Source organism: Hirundo rustica, chromosome 6, assembly GCF_015227805.2.
Source record: "Hirundo rustica isolate bHirRus1 chromosome 6, bHirRus1.pri.v3, whole genome shotgun sequence".
NCBI classification, from domain to species: domain Eukaryota; kingdom Metazoa; phylum Chordata; class Aves; order Passeriformes; family Hirundinidae; genus Hirundo; species Hirundo rustica.
Window position 1 is genome coordinate 28,950,161 of NC_053455.1, and position 20,369 is coordinate 28,970,529.

At 41.7% G+C, this 20,369-nt stretch overlaps 1 protein-coding gene across 5 annotated transcripts in view; it reads left to right on the top strand.

Annotated features, from left to right (window-relative positions):
• The window catches only part of MIDEAS (mitotic deacetylase associated SANT domain protein), a 53,762-nt gene extending 33,605 nt beyond the window's left edge, over positions 1–20,157 (top strand). For all 5 annotated transcript variants that reach the window (XM_040067149.2, XM_040067151.2, XM_040067152.2 and 2 more), the window contains exons 3-13: positions 1,391–1,714; positions 2,695–3,040; positions 3,439–3,505; positions 8,204–8,346; positions 9,199–9,302; positions 10,658–10,733; positions 11,906–11,994; positions 13,143–13,292; positions 13,496–13,675; positions 14,066–14,265; positions 15,370–20,157. In XM_040067149.2, the coding sequence (XP_039923083.1) occupies positions 1,391–1,714; positions 2,695–3,040; positions 3,439–3,505; positions 8,204–8,346; positions 9,199–9,302; positions 10,658–10,733; positions 11,906–11,994; positions 13,143–13,292; positions 13,496–13,675; positions 14,066–14,265; positions 15,370–15,574 (1,884 nt within the window). In that variant the 3' untranslated portion in view covers positions 15,575–20,157. The remainder of the gene's footprint in view (positions 1–1,390; positions 1,715–2,694; positions 3,041–3,438; positions 3,506–8,203; positions 8,347–9,198; positions 9,303–10,657; positions 10,734–11,905; positions 11,995–13,142; positions 13,293–13,495; positions 13,676–14,065; positions 14,266–15,369) is intronic.
• Positions 20,158–20,369: the final 212 nt, after the last annotated feature.

Here is a 20,369-nt window from a genome sequence, read left to right on the forward strand (position 1 = left end):
TCTGTGATCAGAAGAGCTCTGCTGTTGACCAGAACATCTTTAAGGATGTCTCAGTTATTTATGTAAAGTTCCTACTGGTGCCTTTTCTCTATCTGTGCTACTATTCGGGTCCCCTCTTCTTCTTTTGTCTTGGAGGGATCATCTCTCCCATCACTGAGGAGGAGTCCTTTGCTGATTGCCCCCAGTTTTGAAAATGAAAGGAGCGTGGTTAACTGATCATAAAGCCAGAGGAAAGTGACACTTTTGGGTGACTGGCACTTTTGAGCTGCCGTAATTTCCTCCTTGTAGTCAGCAAATTAGTTCAGGTCTCTTGACCTACAAAGCTCTGTGTAGCACCCAGGAAGTGCCTGAGGTTTTTAGATTGGTCAGAATTGGTGCTTGTTCACAAACTCACACTGTTATTACATGTTGCTGTACCCAGAAAGTGGTGGAGGGAGGCTACAAAAATGTACAAGAACCCCATCACTTTAGGGATGTCTGTCAGCATGCTGAACATGATGAATGTCCTCCAAATCCAAAATTGGTAGTTTCATGGGAAAGTACAGGAGACTATCACCAACCTGAAGTGAAGGCAGGTCCTCAGACCTCATTTATTTCTCCTAAGGCTTATTCTGGGACAAAGTCACTTGTGACTTTACCACTGTGTGTTCCATCACTGTGTAGTAGGGGAGTACATCTGCAATCGCTGTGAAGAAGCAGTCAGACTTGTAAACTGCAGGGTCAGTTATGGGATAAACCTTTCTGTGCACACTTAGCCCAACTCTAATAAAAGGTCTTGAAAGGAGGTAGTCCTGGATCTTCTTGATACGGTAGATTTTATGTGCTCAATCTTGTTACCTGGCTACCTGGCTTATTTTGAAGGCTTAATGTTTTCCAGAGTCAGGGAAAAAAAAGAAAAAAAAAGAAAAAGAAAAAAGAAAAAAAAAGCTAACTCTGGGTTTTGTGGTTTTTTTTTTTTTTTTGGGTGTGTGTGTGAGAGAGAGAGATTTAATTAAGATATTATCATGGTTCAGTCTTCCTTGGAGCAGAAATCCAATATTTGAAATTAATAACCTGCAGCCTTTGATCATTTCTAAAACTAAAGGGCCTTTGTTAAAAGTTATAAAGCAGGACACAAATTTACATAGGGAAAAAAAAGTCAAAACATAGGTAGTGAAACAATTCTTAAGGGTGATGTATGTAAGTGCTCTGTTAAGACTACAGGCAATCCTCAAGTAATTTTGTGAAATTTTAGTGACACTGAAGTATTCTTTTTCCTCCAGTAACACTTCCAAATCCATTTCAGCTTGGAAATTGTACCAAGAAACTTGATATATATTGAAAGTAAGATGATATCTCATTTATTATGTAAGTAATACAGAACTTTTTAGGAATCTCTTTTTCTTCTCAGGAACTGGATAATTCAGAGGAGAAGAAGAGTGTGCTAGTAACAGCTCCAGGACCTACTGCAGCTTCAAAAAGTGTTGTGGAATTTGCCAGTTCTTCACCAGCTCCCAAAAAAGCCCGGGAGGATAGCAGCCTTGTGCCTCTTATCATTCCTGTGTCTGTGCCAGTGAGAAAAATTGACTTGCAGAGCCTTGAAAAGGAGAAGTCTGAGGACGGAAAGCTCCTGAGAGGCCAAACAAACGATCGAGCTCCTTGTGAACGGAAGCCTTCTGTGATAGTCACTCGGAGGCGATCTAATCGTAGTACTAACATGGAGACCTCGAGTCAGGTATGGATGGACTAAAAGCCAAAGATGAGCCACATTTGTTAGATTAAATCACACAGTTAGATTAAATCATCACAGCCATGAACTTTCCTATTAAAGTAGTTTGATCTCAAGGCTTGAACTCGGAATGTAGGTAGTATGGGGGGTTTTTTATTGTAATATTGCCATATATTTGGGCATTGCTGGCTTTTCATGACTTACAGCTAATGCTAGTAAAGCCAGGCAGTGCCTCACTAAATTCACTAAACAGTGAATAAAGCCAGATGGGCAATAAGACTAGAATAATTGTCTGTGTCAAGAGTGCTTTCTTTATACATACATAAATACCAATAAACTCTAAGTAGTGCACATACCTCTTAATGTGAATAAAATCCAAAGTGGAAGATTTATTCTCGTGCAATTGAAACCTTTTCCTGTGTTCTGAAGGTCAGTACTTGATTGTTCCCCTGCAGTGCGGTAGTGGCAAGTGGGTGGGTTGGTTTTTTAATTTTCTCTCTCTTCTATACAGAAGTACAGCAGAATGTTCAGATACCAGAGAAATGGCAGGCATCTGGGGAGGTTTCTCTGCATTTAAATGCTTGACCATATAATAAAATACTGTTACATTGTTTTCTGTTCTCTTACCACTGTTTGGTGTCACTGTTTCAGAGTTCTTGTGTACCTGTAGCAGGGTTCTGCTGTGCTTTTTTGTTCTCTTTTAAAGCTGCCGTGTAGGTTGGGCCAGATGTACATGCAGTTCTTGTAAAACGTAACTTCATAATCACATGAGCTAGAGCTGCTACCTAATAGTTCCTGTGTCCAGTCCATTCCATTTCCTGTGTTCTTCTTCTCATTTTTCCCTTCTGCTGATTGTTGAGACATCCTCCAACTGTCCTGTCAAGATTTTGAGCTACCATGGAAAGATGATGTCATCTCACTGAAGTTTTTCCAACGACTCGAGGTTTTAAATTAAATTAACGATGTATTTTTTTTTTTTCTAATAGCATGAAGATGCTGTTCCAAAGGATGAAGCAGAGGGCTTTGCCCGCAAACCAAAGCAGCGGCCAAGACCTGAGCCACTCTTCATACCGCCAAAAGCCGGCACCTTTATTGCACCACCTGTTTATTCCAACATTACTCCGTATCAGAGCCACTTACGGTCACCCGTCCGTCTGGCAGACCATCCTTCAGACAGGAACTTTGAACTACCTCCTTACACTCCTCCACCAATCCTCAGTCCAGTGAGAGAAGGATCTGGGCTGTATTTTAACGCTATCCTCTCTTCAGGCGGTCATTCGGTTCCGCCTCCAATGACTCCCAAAAGTGGTCACAGAACTCTGCTTAGATCAAGTAAGTTCCATTCTAACCCTCCTTTCCTGCCTAATTTATGATTAGGAACTGTGGAGCATTAGGAGGAGCATCATGCCCTTCGGAGGTGTGGTTGTGTCTGATGGTTTGGCGAGCCGGAATAGAGGAAACGCTCCATCTGGGCGGGGATGTGAAGATGCGTTCACAAGCAGCCTGCAACACCCCCTGCTGACGTTGTTGGGAATGAAGAGTCAGTTCCTCTCGCAGATTGTCAGTATTTTGAACTGAGGGGGGGAAGGCAAGTTCCTGGTCATCTAAAGCTCCTTTGTTCAGCCTAGGGGTACCTTTTTTGAGAGATGGACAGCTCTGATTAGATTTGCAGGCTGTGTGAAAAGTAAATCTCAGATGTGAAGCTGAGCAGTTCTTTCCTCTCGTTGCAGATAGTTCAGAAGTTACCCCTCCGATTCTTACGGTAGTGGGGGAAGCCACCCCGGTCAGCATTGAACCGTAAGTAGCCAGTAGATTCAGAGTCTCTTAGCAAAAGTGCTTCCTTGCTTCCTCCTAAACCTTCAAGCTGCTCCCTGTGCAACTGATATATGTCTTAGAAGCATAAAAACTGTTCTTATTGGCGGTTCAAAATATAAGTGGTCTTTATTAAAAATTACACCATATGATAAGTGGTGTTTGTTTGGGCAAATGTAATTCTGGTGACTGCTTTCTGTTACTGCTCATCTGTCTCTGGGCTGAATTGCTGTTAGTTACCTCAAGGTGAATCTGTCCTGTGTTGTATACGAGCACTGTGCTTGTTTTAGGGTGGGAAGATGACACTGTAGAGGAGGACGGAATGTAGCATGGAAGACTGGAGTTAGCTCTCTCATGGACTGGTCTGATGGCAGGTGTGTTGTAGCTGCAGCACAGCTGTGAACACGTCACTCCCTGGGGCAAGCTCAGCCTGAAAACACTATGGCCAGTGGCATATGGGGTGTGTGCCCTGAGCTAATCAGCCTTGTTAGTCTTTAGCTGGCTGTGTGCTGGGAAAGCTGAGACATATGTGGACACGGCAGCAGTAGGGAACACAGTCTGGAGATACTGAAGCTGGAATTGTGAGCTTAGGCTTGGTGCCAGTCCTGCTAAACCTGAGCAGAATTGCAAATGTCTCTGCACAGCCTTTGCCAATGCTGTGGGAGTGTTACCAGTACTGCAGAACTACAGCAAGGTAGTTCCAGTTCATTACTTTACCTAATTAATGAACTCCTGCAAAATCTAATCAAGCATGGCATGGAAGCACCCACATGGCATTAAAACACCCACATGGCTCTGCATCTGACTGTGCAGTCAGGAATCTCTGCTCTAACTCTGCAGCATATCCTGTAACATTTGAGAGATTTGACTCAAACTTTGCCCAGTTGCCAATGCAACACTTCTTTTGCTTTTATCCAAAATGATTTATATTTTAAAAACATACTGGAGCATTTGCTGACGATTTTATTTTTTCTCGCCCTTTTTCCATTCTTGTTTGAAGCTCAGTTTTCTGCACTTGTGGCAATAAGCACATTAATTGTTGTATAAATTTATTATGGAAGTTGCCTAATTCATCTTTTTCCTATTGGTTCATTTCACATTAATGCAGGGCAACTTCTTGAGCAGATATTTTTTGTGTCCCTCTCAGGTCTTGATCTTTGACCCCTCTTTGGTGCAGTTGTCTTTCTTGTGTCTGTTGGCTTAAATTGCTGAAGTTAATGACACGAAGTTAGTTGTTATTTTAGTTGCGTGTGAAAATTTCCAAATTTGCTGAAAATTTCAAACCATGGTAACTTCGTAGTGCAAGTTCATTTCCTTTTGCCAAAAGATAGTTACATGCAGAGTTGTCTTACTGTCATCTTAAGTCTTACTGAACAGATGCTTATGAAGGTAGATAGCTTTTAATTTTTAATGACAATAAATTGTCATAAAACCTGGTCTCATTCTGTGTTTGGCAGCACTGTTGTGGTCCGTTATGTAGACATATCTTCCTTAAAGAAGATATGGCAGGAAGCACTTTTTTTAAGAAGAAAAAAAAGGTTGAATTGGCTTTGTGGTCTTGTCAGAAGTTGACTCTAACTTGTGATTACCCAGTATAGTGTTGTTAATTCCTTCTGCTTTGCCAGACCTTCTGTTAATGCTTCTCAAAAGATTATTTAATTGCAGCAATTTGAATTAGGAGATGTGATAATGAAGCTTAATTCTTTTGAAATGGTACAATAGGCAGCTGTTGTCACAGATCCTTGTGTCCTACTGGTTTTGTAGTGCAGTTGCATCAAAGTCTTGGGGTCACTGCTGAAGTAAGCAGCCTTAAATATACCTGTGGTACATCTGCTATTACCTGCCTTCCCAATTCACATCCTCAACTCTGGATGTTGTCACACTCAGCTGCCATGGCATCCCAGGAGCACCGTTGCTGCTTACAGGAAAGAGCTCTTGATGTATTGAAATCTAGACATCATCAGTAAAGGAACAGAAGAATAATACAACCTGAATAGATCTCTGGAGATCATTCGGTCCAAGCCCCTGCTCAGAGCAGGCCAAATTTAGGTTACCCATGTCAATTCTTGCGGTAGAACTCTGGTTTTATTTGGGCGTTGCAGGTATGAGGTGTAATTCAGTTTTTTCTAGCCCAGAGATGTCATATTCCAAGTTCTGTTTCAAAATGAAAAGTAACTTTCAAGGAGGTCCACATTCTTTCCCTCCATATTTTCCAGTTGTCTCTTTTCTTCTCAGAAGTGAGGTCAGCAGAGTCTGTGTCCTGAGACAGGAAATCTCCCAAATTTCCCAGTGCAGTTTTTTGCTGCAAAAACACCTTTTTGTCTGTTTCCAGGTGACAGCAAAGTGTCAGTTCAGTTTGAAGCAGTCACCCCTCCTAGGGCAGATTATAATCCATATCCCTTTCCTCCTGTGTGAAGCTGCATGCCATAACAGTAAGCAAGACTAATCACAATGAGTAGAAGACTCCACATGAACATCACTCTGCAGTCCATGTCAGTGTGTTCTGAAAGGAGGGCTGGTGTACCAGGGTGGTTGTTTGGCTTTGCTTTTTTAGCAAGGTCTTCTCAGTCTTGCATGAAATCTCTTGCTTTTCATTTTTAGTCTGGATTGTGCTTTTTCTGTCCAAGATGAATAGGACAAGTGAAGGAAAAATGGGAAATTATGTCGTGTTATAAACAGACTTTTGTACCTGTAAAATGCTCAAAATCAAACTTTAATGTTTTCTGGGGGTTCTTTGTTCTTCATGCATGTTCCACTTTAGTGGAATTAATTTGAATTTCATTGCATTTGAAATGAAATTACTTTTGAGAACCAGATCCTGAAGCAGTTTTAATGAGGGGCATCAGAGATGAGACATTTTCAACTGCTTTAGTTCTTCCCTGCCCATGGCTGTGATTTTAAATGTGTAATGTCCCTGTTGCTTTACCTTCAACATTAGTGATATTAGGTATTAGGAATAGTGGTTTTGGGAAAAAAGACAGATAGTATATGGCAGCCTGCCTAAAACTTCCCTGCTTAAATCTACCATGCTTGATGTCATCTTGCCATCGCTTACTGAGAGGAAGTTAGCATCAGCCTGTGCATCTAGCAGATTCTGAAGAAAGGAATCCAAGAAGGAATCCCACCCCACCTGTGGGATTGAATGGGTGCTGAAGCTGGAACAAGAGTATAGGGTGGTTAACTTCTGCATTGCTTTGCTTACACATGAACTGTTCCCCTTAAGGAGATCTGGATCTGCTGTAGGTGCAAAAGAAGTAGTTCGCAAAATCTCTTTTTTATGTGTGTTAGAAGTGAATCATTTTTTTGAACATGGGCTTTTCCAACATGAATTCTTATGATGCAGGTGCTTCATGATAATACCAAAATGAGGAATTGGGTATAAAAGGGAATTTAGGTATTTTCTTCTTCTCTTTCCATACCCATTTCCTCCCCTTCGATACCATGGTTTCTTAGGACTTCAAAACTGTGTATTGAAACACTTGCTGATATCTCTCTGGATTTTTGTACAGATTATGTGTTGTTTCCAGGCTTCCTCACACCTTTTCCAAACTGCTTTTCATACTAGACAAGTGTATATCATTTCAGTGGATGAGAAAAGTCTGGAGGTTGGCGTTTCTCAGAAGTTTTTGTTGTTATTCCTTACTGCACTAGATCATGCTCTTTCTCTGGTGATTGTGCTAGGTGTGGGGCACCAAGCCAAGACTTGAGGATTATAGCAAACCTTGCCCTGGGCAGGGAGTTCTACCTTTTTCTAGTGAAGCAGCTCCAGAATTTTATAATCTTCTGGGCACTGCCTGATTTGCTCTCTCCAAAAAAGAGCTTCTTTCTCTACACTTCGCCATGTCAAGAGCTGCCAGTGTGGTGCTAGTTGACTGACATCTGAATGAGGAACGCTTTTGCATTAAGTACACAGAACAGTCTTTCAGTGGGGGTTCTTACCCACCTCTGTGCACAAAATCATGTTTGCTAGTACAGAGTAGAATCTCTGTGCATAGTCACTTGACTTAAAGCAAATGTAGTGCTCTGTGGGTTGCATGTAGTGAAAAATCTGTCTCCTAATTCAGATGTAAAAGTATGAGATTGCTGCTAAAAGGATAGGATTTGGGTTTGGTACAGGTAGAGGTTTCACAGTTTTACATTTTTGGTTTCAGTTGTTAAAAAGCATACCTAGAAAACACCAGCTTGTGTCAAGGTCATGAAGGACCAAATTTTGATCCTGCTTTGAATGGGAAGTTGGACCAGATGGCAATGTTTAAGTGAAAAAGGACTTTTGAGACTGCGGTTCAGTTGTTGGCTGACAAAATGTTAATACTAAGACAGGCTCACCCATCTTATTCCTGAGGAGCAAGCTTGCCATAAGAGAACCCTGTATGAGAGCCTCTCAAAAAGTGATGATTATTGGAAGCTAATAACTGTTCTTTGAGCAGCTATTAGGGGAATACTAATTTAAATACGGTTTCAACCTATGCTAATAAAAAAATGAGAACTGGTAACAGATGCAAAACCTTTCAACTTCTGAGTTATTTATGTAACCTACAACACTGTTGGTGTTATATGCAAGAGCCTGCATTTGTATATGCATTTGTTTCTTTGTTTGGTTCTTCATTAGTGTTTCTAGCAGAGATGGAGACTTCCTGGATGTTGTAAAGATGGCCTGAACGTAATGTTTCTGCTTCTCTGCAGGCGAATAAATGTAGGAACTCGCTTTCAAGCAGAAATCCCATCACTCCAAGACAGGTCTCTGGCAGAAGCTGATGAACATAAAGCAGAGCTGGTGTGGCAGCCATGGGGTGACTTGGAAACCAACAAGGCCACCCAAGAGAATGGTAAGAATGTGAAAGGCTGTTAAAGAGGACAGAGTTGTCATGGTAGTTGTAGGGGTAACCACATATCTACTGTAAGCGTAATTAAAAATCTTTCAGAGCTGCCATTCAAGTGCCATGTTTGAGTGGTCTTGAGAACAGTTTTAGGAGCAAAGCCTGTTTATCAGATTGCATATATGGGGCAAGGGGAGGTTGGTAGGATTGGTTCTTTTGATTGTGAAAGACCTGGGACCATGGCTTCTGTCAGGCCAAGAGCAGCCTTTTGCTCAGTGGAGCTTCCTTGGTTTTGTTAACATTTGAAAACCACACACACTCAACTCCTGTATTTTTGAGGGATGTTCTAGACATTATAGTATTTTGAAAAAATCAAGTTGTAGGCAGAAGTCATGATGAGGAAGCAGGAGTTGTGGTGGCTAGTAGCAGACTTGGGGAGCTGTCTGCTTTTGTTGCCTGTGGGTTGTGGCCTGTGTAAATCCTGAAGGGAAGAGGAAGTGGGCAAGCTTGGAAGAAATATTTTGAACGAGAAAGAAAAAAATGTTTTGTGAAATGGAAATTCACAATATAAGGGTGAATTCCAGAAGTGTCTGAGGTGAAGGGAGGTGGGAAGACATTAGAGGAGGGAGGAGATGTGCAAGCAACTGCATGTGTAAATAGTACTGCATGACCTTGTAGTCTAATGAGTTCTGGGGTCCAAATTTGACCCAGATAAATTTGCAAGGACATTCAGCTTCTCTGAGTTGTACTTTCTGTTTTGTCTACTCCTCCTTCAAAAGAGGTAATTAATCATGCAAATCCTGTAGGAAACTTCATTTTAATCTTCTTTTCTGAATTTTTTTGATACCCTGGTGGAAATAGTGGAAAACCTGCTAGCTGCGGCCTGTTCAAGCATTTTTCCTGGAGGTGGAACCAACCAGGAGCTGGCATTGCATTTCTTACATGAAGAAAAGGGAAGCATTCTGGTGAGTCTGCCCAGCTGTTCACCTCAATGTGGTCTAAGATGTTAAAGAAGATCACGTAACCTCTCATTCCTGAGAGGAGAGCCTTGCAAATTCCTTTCAATCCATCTGGTTCCCACTGTTTGGTGTCCCGTGTATGTCCCTAAAGTGGGTTCTGACTGATGTACAGTGCCATGTGCACTTACTAGCTTTTGTATTTGCAACTTGGACACGTTTGGCTATTTAGCAAACGCACCGACAGTCTTACCAGGGCAAGTGAGCCAAGACTGCTAAATGAATCTTAGATGTTGTCTTCCTGGAAAGGTTACTATGTAAAAAAGAAAAATAAGAGGCTGGGGCTGAAAGCTGGCTCTGAGAGCAGTGTCTTGCATCTCTTTGTTTTGGTAGATCCAGTTGACTTCCCTGTCTGTGTCTGTAGAACAGCTGTGCAGCTAATTTTATATCAGTATTGTAAGACATGATACACTTTCATTACTACCCTTTGACACCCCTGGGAGGTAATATCAAAGCGCAGAGCAGAGCAAACAGCAAAGCTTTGTCATCCTTTTATAATTCTATGACCGATTTAACCTGGCATAAATCAGCCCTGTGGTCAGGAGTATCCCACACTTTTGCCTGTCTGCTTGTTTCCCATCCTCTGGCACTGACACTTGTGAGGCTGCATGGGCTTGCATTGGAGAAGAGATCAAACAGAAAGAGTTTTTGTGTGTATGTGTTGGGTGTCTGCCAGCCCATCATTGTGAATGCTATTGCTGGCATTAGGGAGGAGCAGGACTGCCTCTGGCAGCAGGAGCTCATTGTTCAGGTGGCTTAAACTGCCAGTGGAAGCACGATCCCATTGTCTCCTTCCTACAAAATTTGAAAGCTTTTCTGGTTTAAATGAAAACTAAAAAGCAGGTTGGGAGATGGCGTTTTTGTGTGTGTAATCTTTCAGTCACATGACTGCTGTTTTATTTTGAAATATTGCTTACTCCAGTGAGATCAGATTACAATTACCTGGATGTGTAAGACAGGTATCATTTAGGGCAGCATTTTTGGATGTGTGTGTAATAGGCCTTTGGTTAATGAGAGGAAACTGATGCAATATCTCTATCTATGGAATTAACTCTCTCCCAGTACCCTGGTGGTTGTGTCAATTCACAGATGTGAACAGGTGCCAAGAATGTACCACTTGCCTGTGGTACCCAAGATTAGGTGGGTAGTCAAAAATGTGATTTTTAAAGTTGTCCCAAGTGGTAAACTGTGCTCTGGTTCTTTTCGGTTAGCTTGCCACAGAAAAGAGGGGATTAACCATTGCCTGGTCTTTGTTTTTAATAGCCCAGATGTTAAATTAATTATTTTACTTGTGTTTATCCAAGGGAGCTCTGACCAAACTGCTGTTGAAGACGCCAGTGCGACCGCCTACCCACCCTTTGGCAGATTATCACTACACAGGTTTGTTAACCAGAACAACTCTGTGCTGCCTGCTTATCATACAGGATTTTTTCTGTCCTTTTCTGATTTTTTGGGGTACTCTGTTATAAGAAGATTGAAAGAGCAGTTCTCTCTTGCAACTCAAATGATGGCTTGCCAGAAATTTTGTTTGTGCTAATTGACACTTTAAATGTAAGAAACAATGCATCCTTCTGAACATGAACATGTACATTGGGATAGGTATGAGTTCTGATTTTCTTTATGGGGAAAAGGGAAGGTAATCCCTTGCACTAAGCCACAGAGAATGTGGAAAAATAGCCAGTATGTACAAGAAAGGCTATGGTAACCTTAGAATCATAGCCTCTCTGGCATGAGTTTCCAGGGTGGAGTTAAGCAGGGGTTTTATGGGGAGTAGTTTTCAAGCTTGCTGAAGAAGCCACAGCCAACTATGGATACCTGTTAGTGTTTCTGCAAATGTAAATACCACAAACTGCCTTTGTAGTCTCGCACCTAATTAGAAAATAGTCAGCTGTGTGACACTGACTTCAGTGATCTGGAGTGACCCGGGTCACCTGAAAGACCTGATGCAAAGTGGCAGAGAGATGTCTAATAGCTGGTGCCACAAAGCATAGAAATGACATTTCTTCATTATTATACATTCCTGCTGTAGCTGATGGCAAATATTACTTGAATAATATCTACAAGGAAGGAGGGGATTCACAAATGTGTTTATTATTAGAGGCAAGGAATATTTGAGGAATACCGGAGATGTAGTAAATCTTCAAGTACAGATTGCTGCTGAAAGAGAAGATGCTGTTCTCCTGCCCCACCATTTCCCTACTATAAAATCTTACGACTGGGCCACCACAAAGTGTATCACTTCACCTTTCTTGGGCAACATCTTAGTTCATCCAGTGGAGTGGTTTTTGCAAGCTGAGCTGAGTTAACCTATGGTGATGAGCACTAGATCCAACACAAAGGAGGTGTTGAGAGGAGAACTGAGGTGGAGTGGGAAGGGAGGAGTTAACAGCAGTCTCAGTTTTGCTGTAGTAGTTTCGAGGAGAGGCTGCACCCTCACGTACCCTCACGTATGTGTATTCGTCTTATTTAAGGCAAACGTGAAGAAAAGGTATGTAGAAGAGTAAACATTTGAAATTCTATGGGCTTCCATTTCAACTTATTTTTACCTACAGGGTCAGACAAGTGGAAGGTTGCCGAAAAAAAGCTATTCAACAAAGGCATTGCAATCTACAAGAAAGACTTTTTCTTGGTCCAAAAGCTTGTAAGTTACCTTTGTTTGTGTGTGTGTTTTAATGGTACATTTTTACATGTTTGTTGAACATTTAATACAGGAAGTTCAATCTTGATTTTTCTGAAACCTCAGTTTTAAGCATTAGGTCCTGCACTCGAAAGATTTCAGACAAATGTTATTTTTCAGCATCCAGCACAGCATAAAATCTCACCAGAAAGCTAGAGCAGTAACGTTTGCTTTGCCGTTGTTGTTTACTTAACCCTGGTACTTAAACTGCATTACTTCCAATAGTCCATGCTGCAGATATCTCCTCTGCAGAGCACATTTATAGAGCAGTGGTGATGTTTGGCTTAAATGGCCTGCTGATAAAACTAAAAAGAAACACATCTCTGCCACCGATGGAGAGGACCAAAGAAGGATGTGAGAATGATGCTCCTTTAGATCTCTTTCCAGTGTTGTGACAATGATAGTAAAAATAATCACTCCCATATTTTGATGAGGTATGACATGTCAGCAAGGGGGAAATCACTGAAGGAGAGTGCAAAACCAGGAGCTGCAAACAAATTTCCTGAATAAATTCCCCAAAGGCATTTAAATGGCAAGAGCTCAGAGGCTAAGTATATATTCCAAACTTCTCAGAAAATTCACTGATGCAGAATATATGTAGATGGTCACAAGGCTGTGCAGATAATTGTCTACCACCATATGCCTACAAAATGCACGTGGCCAGAACAGGAAAGGGCTGCAAACCTTCACTTCCATTTTTGGATCGGTATTCTGGTCTGGTCTTCTCTGAAGTGCTGCTGCAAAATAAAGCTCCCCCATAAAACTGAGAGGCTGCTGTCAAGCCTGATAGCTCAGCTGGAACATTTCAGAGGCTGAGAGGTGCATTAAGCTTACCAAGTTCCAGGTTCTGTCACCTTTACATTAACCAGCTTTTCTTTGGAAAGTTTGTCCTCTAGTTCTCAGTGAATAACAATGGCAGTAGGGGATAGGCTGTGGGATGAGGTAGACAGGAGAATATCACACAGAAAAGGAGGCTTGAACAGCAGCTGTGGTGGAATGAGGACTGCTAAGGAAAGAAAATACAAAGTGTATTTTTTGCACCTCTAGTAATTATTTATGAGTCTTTTTAAAATTGTGTAATCCATTGGACTTTCATGTTTTTTAAACGACAGATAAAAACCAAAACAGTGGCTCAGTGTGTGGAATTCTACTACACGTACAAAAAACAGGTGAAAATTGGTCGGAATGGGACCTTAATCTTTGGGGACATTGATGGTGCTAATGAGAGATCCATGAAAGATGAAGCTGAAGTTGACATCAAGGTAAGTAATTTCCTAAATTTCTCTCACCTCTTTTGGGCTGTAGTTTGAAGTCTTGTGTGTTGTCTCATTTACTGGTCAAGTCAAAAGCACAAGCAATCTGGCTTCTCTGCAGAAGTCCAGACTCACAAATTTGTGTCCTGTGTCACATAATGTCATTTACTTACAGACAACAAAATTAACAGTGCCTTTATCTTCTGGTGAAGAGTTCCCATAGGTTTGCACGTGTTCTTCCTCTCAGAAGGGACATCTTCAGTGAGGAACAGGGGCATGTGGAAGAGGAGGAGGAAGAGGAGGAAGAAGAGGAGGGAGAGGAAGGGTTGGATAACAGAAAGAGGAGTGCCGATGCTCTGAAAGATGAACAGACACTACAGGATGAGGTAGTGGTAAGTGCTGCATTGTGCATGTTGTGCTTTCTATGCCATCTTCACTCTGCAAATAGTTTGGAAAACAGGTGGGCAGTTGCAGATGCAAAAAGTTTCCATCTATTTCTGGAGCAAGAGATTGGGCTGAGGTAGCTCCACGTTACTATCAATCAGACTGTGTGCTGTGATGGGAGAACTGGGATGTGTAAGGTGGAAAAATGCAATGTATTCTTTGTGGCTGGTGCACACAGAGGGCCATGATGAGAGATGTGTTTAAAATAGCCTGAAGATTTTCTCATTAAGTAAAACCTGTGTCTGGAATGAGTGAAGCACAGGAGCTTAATCACTGTCTTCCTTCTGATGGTCGGTATAAGTGTCACTTTTTCCTCAACTCTTCTCTTCTTTGCAAAGGCCAGCGACACCAATATGAGGAGTCATGAGACAACTGTCATGGGCAGATTTGGGAGGAAGCCAAGGGAGACAGCAGTGAAGCCTCGAAAGCCTATTGCTGCTCCAGTGCAGAGGAAGAAGAGGAAGCAGAAGATAAAATCAGATGCTACCAGTAAAACGCAAAACACAGAAAACACATTTCCATGTAAAAAATGTGGCAGGTAAGACCAACTCTGCTTCCAGCAATTATCACTGAGTCACAGTAGAGCATCTCCTGTGGAAGCTTTTTCTGAAATGGGCTTTCTGTCTGTCTGTGTAGGCCATGGACATTGGCAATAATGTAATGAATCACTGCCCTACTAATACCTGCAGATTAGGGCTCGTTTGTCTTCAAATGGCAGGAGATACCACCTGCATTTCAGCTGTGTACAGTATTTGGTGTTAAGCTGCACTTTAAGCAGCTGCTGTGTTAGCCCTCTGTAATGCTTACATTTTTGTAACAGGAAGTTTCTATGTATTTGCTAGATCACATATAAAGAACATGGTATAGACTTAAGAACAGTGTTGTAGAAATGAGAGACACTACCACCGTTACAGCAGCAGCTATTAGGCCAGTAGGTACATAGTTCATCTGGTTAAATTTGCAGCTGTCTTTGGTGGATGTCAAATATATTTGTATTTCCTCACACAGTTTTAGTAGTGTTTGTAGCTTTGTTGCCAACACAGTCATAACTGTCAAGAAAATTCAGTTTCCTACATAAGTTGCTTACTCTTAAAACCAACAGGACAAGCAGACAAGGATTCTTAATGGCGTCTGAGCTTCATTTGTGGCACTTGATTCAAAATCCAAATAGTTAACGGTGGAGGGTGGAGGAACAGATCACAGAAATGTGGAGTCAGAAGGAAGAAGCTCAAGCACTTCAAGCTCTGTGGAAAAGGCTCAGGACTGGGGCATCGTTTGCCTCCATGCTTATCATATTGTTGCAGCACAGGGGTAGCCTGAAAACCAGGGCCGTGTTGTGTTAAGCAGCACGTGCATAATTCAGATACCAGCAGTGCCCCTCTGAGTTCAGAGCCGAATGAGAAATGGCCACAGTAAGAAATGAAGCAGGTGGTTTGGGGATGCTCAGGATCTCCTGCTGGCATTGCCCCTGCGCTGCCACTTGCTGAGTGGTGTTTGCTCTAGGTGCTCTCTCGCAGTGCCGGCGGGAGCTCCGGAGCTGGCGCTCACGAACTTGAGGCCGGAGCAGCGGAAGCTGTTCCGGAGAAGTGTTGGAGGAGGCCGTAGGAGAGGCCAGTGCTAATGTGCTGTGTGCCTTCCTCAGGGTGTTCTACAAGGTGAAGAGCCGCAGTGCTCACATGAAGAGCCACGCGGAGCAGGAGAAGAAGGCGGCGGCGCTGAGGCAGCAGGAGAAGGAGGCGGCGGCGGCGGCAGCCCGCAGCCAGGCCCGGCAGGAGGAGAGCAGCGACAGCGGGAGCGGCAGCAGCGCCAGCAGCAGCGCCAGCTCGGATGAAGACGGAGAAATATAGCAGCAGACCAGGAGTGGAGGGAGTAGCAAGGCTGGACCCCACCTCCCTCTCGGTGGTCTCACTTTTTTTTGCTTGCACTTTTCTTACCTGAACCATCAGGTTTTGGTTTCAGTGCTGCCATTTCCTCATGCCACATGTTCCAGTTCACCTTGCCAGTACTGAATGGTGGATAACAAGATTTGTTTCAACTTGGATTTTTTTTTTTTTTAAGACTAATAAGATTTGTATTCTATTTATAATGATATCTGAGGTACATAATAGAACAATGTCACCTGCAGTGGAAGTAAGTTCTCTCAGGTCAGTCAGACCTTCCTTTTTGTTCTTGTCGGGAATCGTGGTAATGGGACTCTTGGATTTAAAGGTTTCCAGACTGGAGCAAGAAAAAGAAGCTCTACTCTGAGCTAAGTGTATCCAGTTACTGTGACACTGGTGATTTGTAGTTGTTTCCTTTCTCAGCAAGTTCTTCTTCCTTTTATGCTTTCCTGTCTTTTTCTGAGCAGTTATTCAGGCAGACAAGAAGTTTTGTGGAAAGACAGTGTGCACTTTTTACCTCTGTTTCACAGAAATGAAAAATGCAATGAGCAAGACACTCTTCTTCCTTTTGAGAGTAAGTTTTATTTTTCAAGCAGAAGCCTGAGGTTGATTATCTTATGGCATTAAGAATGTAGCAATGGATATAAAAATATCATGTGGGATTAGAGTAGCCACAGGCCTTGTAGGTTGTCTCGTCTTGGAAAACAAAATAGTCAGCCTTCGATTAACTTCAGGGAGTCTGGGCTTCACAAGTGCAATTTGAAATGAAAACGCCTGGGTTTGAATTTACATAAATGGGAGCAAGTTTATTTAGTGAAAACGAACCCAGATCTTCTTGTGTGCTGGACTGTGTGCACCTCAGAAATGGGTGGAATGGACTCTCATCTCCAGCAGTGATCCCTCTTTGAATGCTTTTACCTCTCAATACCCTCTTCTATCTTGCAGCAGCCCTCATTTACTCTGAAATTGCCATCATCAAGCTTTTATGGCGGGGCCGTAGTTTCCCAGACAGTTGCTGTCAGACAGTATGTACAGGAGAAGCTTGTCACCTCTTTGCACACCAGTGGCTGAGCACTGCTGCCTGCTGGCTTGTCCTGTTACGAGCTACACTCTTTGCTGAAAGGCTCACTCTTCCTTCAGAACTGTCACAAGCTAGGAGCCCAAAAAGTCTAGCCACCAAAAGCTGCTGTAAAAGCAGTTAAGAGGAGGTGGCCCAGGTGACAGATGTTAGCTTTGCACAGGGTTGTTCAGTACATCTTTATAGCCCACATTTGTCATTATTGGTAAGGATGCAGAGAGTCACTTGTGGTTCATGGCCAGCCGGTGCCATCCTGCACCCAGCTGCCCGTCTCCCTCCCTCCATCCAGTCTTCTTGCCCTGTAGTTTTATGCAACCATGATGGCTTCACTCTTCTGTTTGGGAGGCTGTGTATTGTGGTTTTTTGGACATACCTATGTTTTTGCATAGAATGTTCTTTCTGAATAGCAGAAACAGTTACTACTTTTACAAAATCAGGGGGAACGTCATTAAGGACTGCACTCTTGGCAAAGTTGACACTTTCACCTGTAAGTGTTCAATTTTCTGTCAAGATTGTATTTTTCATTCCTATCAAATCTGGAGTTCCTTTCAGCATTTAGATGACCGTTCCATGTTCCTGCATTGAACGGATCTTGTTGACTAACCAAGAAGCACATGGCACATCACAAACTGTTAAAATCATTCAAAAAACTGCAAAGAACTAAAAGCTGCTGCTTTAAAAAGAAGCTTAAGCAAATCAGTCTTCCTCTTAAGGATTTAAGTGTTGATTTTTATCTTTTTCATTTTATAAATTGGAGAAAGTGCTTGTCTGCCATTAATCTTTGGGCCCTTGGAGAGAATAGAAGCTTTAGCACCCTGTGTCAGGGGAAACAGTAGGTGAAGCAACTGCAAGCATTACAGTCTTCCAAAGGTCAGATCTTTCACTGATTCTCCCTATTTTAGGAAACGGACATAATTTTCCTCTTGTCAAGGACAAGCCCTTGAGGTGCTGATTAGAATAAATCAGGTTTTCTTTACTTACATAAAAATGTTGTGTGTATTACATGCTGATTCCAGTACTGGTGGTTCTCTCTCACCCCACTGCAGTATAAGTAGAACAGAACAGGAAAACTGGACAGAGTCTGTCACTGGAAGAAAATCAGAAAAGGGCTTTTTTCTGAGGATAATGTCTGTAACAGCTGTAGGTTAGCAGGGCTGACCACAATCAATCAAGTAAATGTGCCAAGTGAGTGGCACCAAGTTGGAATGAGTATGTTTCTGAGCACACTTCCAAATTGCTAGTAGCCACCAGAAGACTTCTTTTCTGGCTTGGTAGTAAGAGGAACAGCTCCTCCAAGTGTCATCTTAAAAGACAAATAAGCAAACCAAGCTTTCTACCCACTGGCTTACAGTAGGAGTTTGGAATTGATCCTGCTTTTGAATTAGAGCTTGCCTACTAGCAAAAGTTGGCAGAGAATTGTTTTTTAAAAAAAGAACAAAACTAAAACCTAAGCAACCAACCCCCAATTTCTGTGGACAAAGCATTTAAATGGAATTTATCTAATCTGAAATGAGTTAAGTTCCTACTCTTTGTGGGGGAAAAATAATTTGAGTGGCTCTTTACTGCAGCACAGTGTTAATTTTGTTATAGTAGTTAAGATTTAAAAAAACCCACCCCAAACAAACAAAATTCTTGTCCATGTTCTGTTGATATGTCTGTTTTAAAACTCCATGCTCATTATTTTCCATCATTTAAAGGCCTGTTGATTGATCCTCATTTAGTGTAAGGGCTTGTTGCTGATTTAGGAAACAGGCAGTAGAAAGTCATTAATTTGAACAAGGTGTCTCTTCGCTTTAGTTCTTTTGTATGGGAACAAATATTTATAGAAGGAAATTCTGTAAATGTGTACTAATAGATTCGCCTTTTACAGTGCAAGATCAGGCTTCAGGTGGTCATATAGCCCATAGTCAGATGGCTGTATTTCAAATCATTACCTACTTGAATCTTGATGACATCACAGAGATGCAGTGACAGGTCACATTTGCCCTGATCATGTACTTCTGCCCGTGCTTCTGCCCACCCTTTACGGATAGATTCAATCTTTCAGGTTTGTGATCTGCATGGGATAGCATCTGAGTTTTGTAAGACTGTGTGTGTATGTAATAACTACATAGATGCATGCACTTGTGATGCATATCTGATGTAGCTGCAGGTGTTTTGCAGTCTAGCTGCAAGAACCACTCTGCATTTTAATTTATTTGATGTTTGTTCTTTTACTGGTACAGGTGATGGTATCAGAAAGAACTTGGCTCTGTAAATTGAAGGCCTACTGAATTTCACTCAGCTGTGCAGGACATGGCATTTTGCTGGCTAGAAACAGGTAGGGATGTAGCTGCTTAAAGGCAGGGCAAAGATAGAAATTCAAAAGTTTAAAGGTAACTCATCTGTTAAACCCATTGTAGACAAAGTCCAAATTAACTAAAAATACTCTCTGATTTATCAAACTGAGGCTTTTGGTCATTTTCATCATTGCAACAAGCTTAGATTAAAGTGAACACTTTTCAGAAAAAGTGTTTCTTAAATCATAAACTGATCTTTCTCACTCTCAGCAGTTACAACACACTTCTTAATTCTCTTCCAGGCAGCAGACTAGAAGGTTCCTACAGATACATACTGTATTTTAAAGAAATGGGAGTAGGAAGGACTATAGCCATAGGAGTCTTGTCTGCTTTCATACAATGGCACATTTAGTCCAGTGCTTACCAGAAACCTTACTCTAATACACATTTTCCCACACAAACCTTCTCCCTGCTTTCTCTTCTGATGTATGTCTGGAAGTTGATAAAGCTTTAAAGAGACAGAGAAGTGAGTCTACAAATCGTGTTTGATTTCTGGGGGAGTGAGTTTCTATGTAAATTCGTCACTTGGGTTCAGCTGCTTTACTTTCCCTCCTCCTCTCCTGTGTCATATGTTTGGAAGACACAAACTTTGAATCCCAAGCTGTCTAAGGATCTTTCTTTCCGAGACTAAGATTACACTGACAGCCGAGCCTGAAAAAACCCTTAACTTCTCCAGATTAGACTACAACGTATATTTTTATAGAAATGTAATTGTGTATTTTAAAAAGGTTTCCTGCAGCTTCTCCACATGTATTTTTCCCCCTTGTAGTTCAGATTTGATATAAACCTTTTTTGTGTTCATTCTTTTTATGTTTTGTTTTTAAATTTGTAGTCAAAGCTTTGGTGTACTGTACAGGAGCAGTCAGCCTTTGTAATTACTGAATAAATGCTTTATAATAAAGTATATTACTTTTATTTTAACAAGTGAGCAGACACTTCCTTTTGTGTGTCTGCTGCCTAGGGCACCTTTTAAAAGACTGTTACATGTTTAAAATGTACATATATAAATATATTTACCTGTTGCTGTACAGTTGTGATAGACTGGACTGAATTTATTTTTTGTGTGCTTTTTTTATAAAATATTAATACACTAAAGGAAATCTTGCGGATGTGATTGTAATGTACTATGTAACTTATTTACTTAATATCCTCTATATATCTAAAAAGCCTTTTATTAAATGAGGTTTAAAAAATAGTTTCTTAGCTGAGTTTTTTGATGTGTGGCCAGGGGTTTGTGCAGGCTGTGATGCACAGGAGGCTGTCCCGAGTCCTTCTGGCCGGTCTGCCCTTCATTCTCAGCTGTTTTCTCCCTGAGGCTGTTCCTCACCTCTCCTGAGGCACAAGC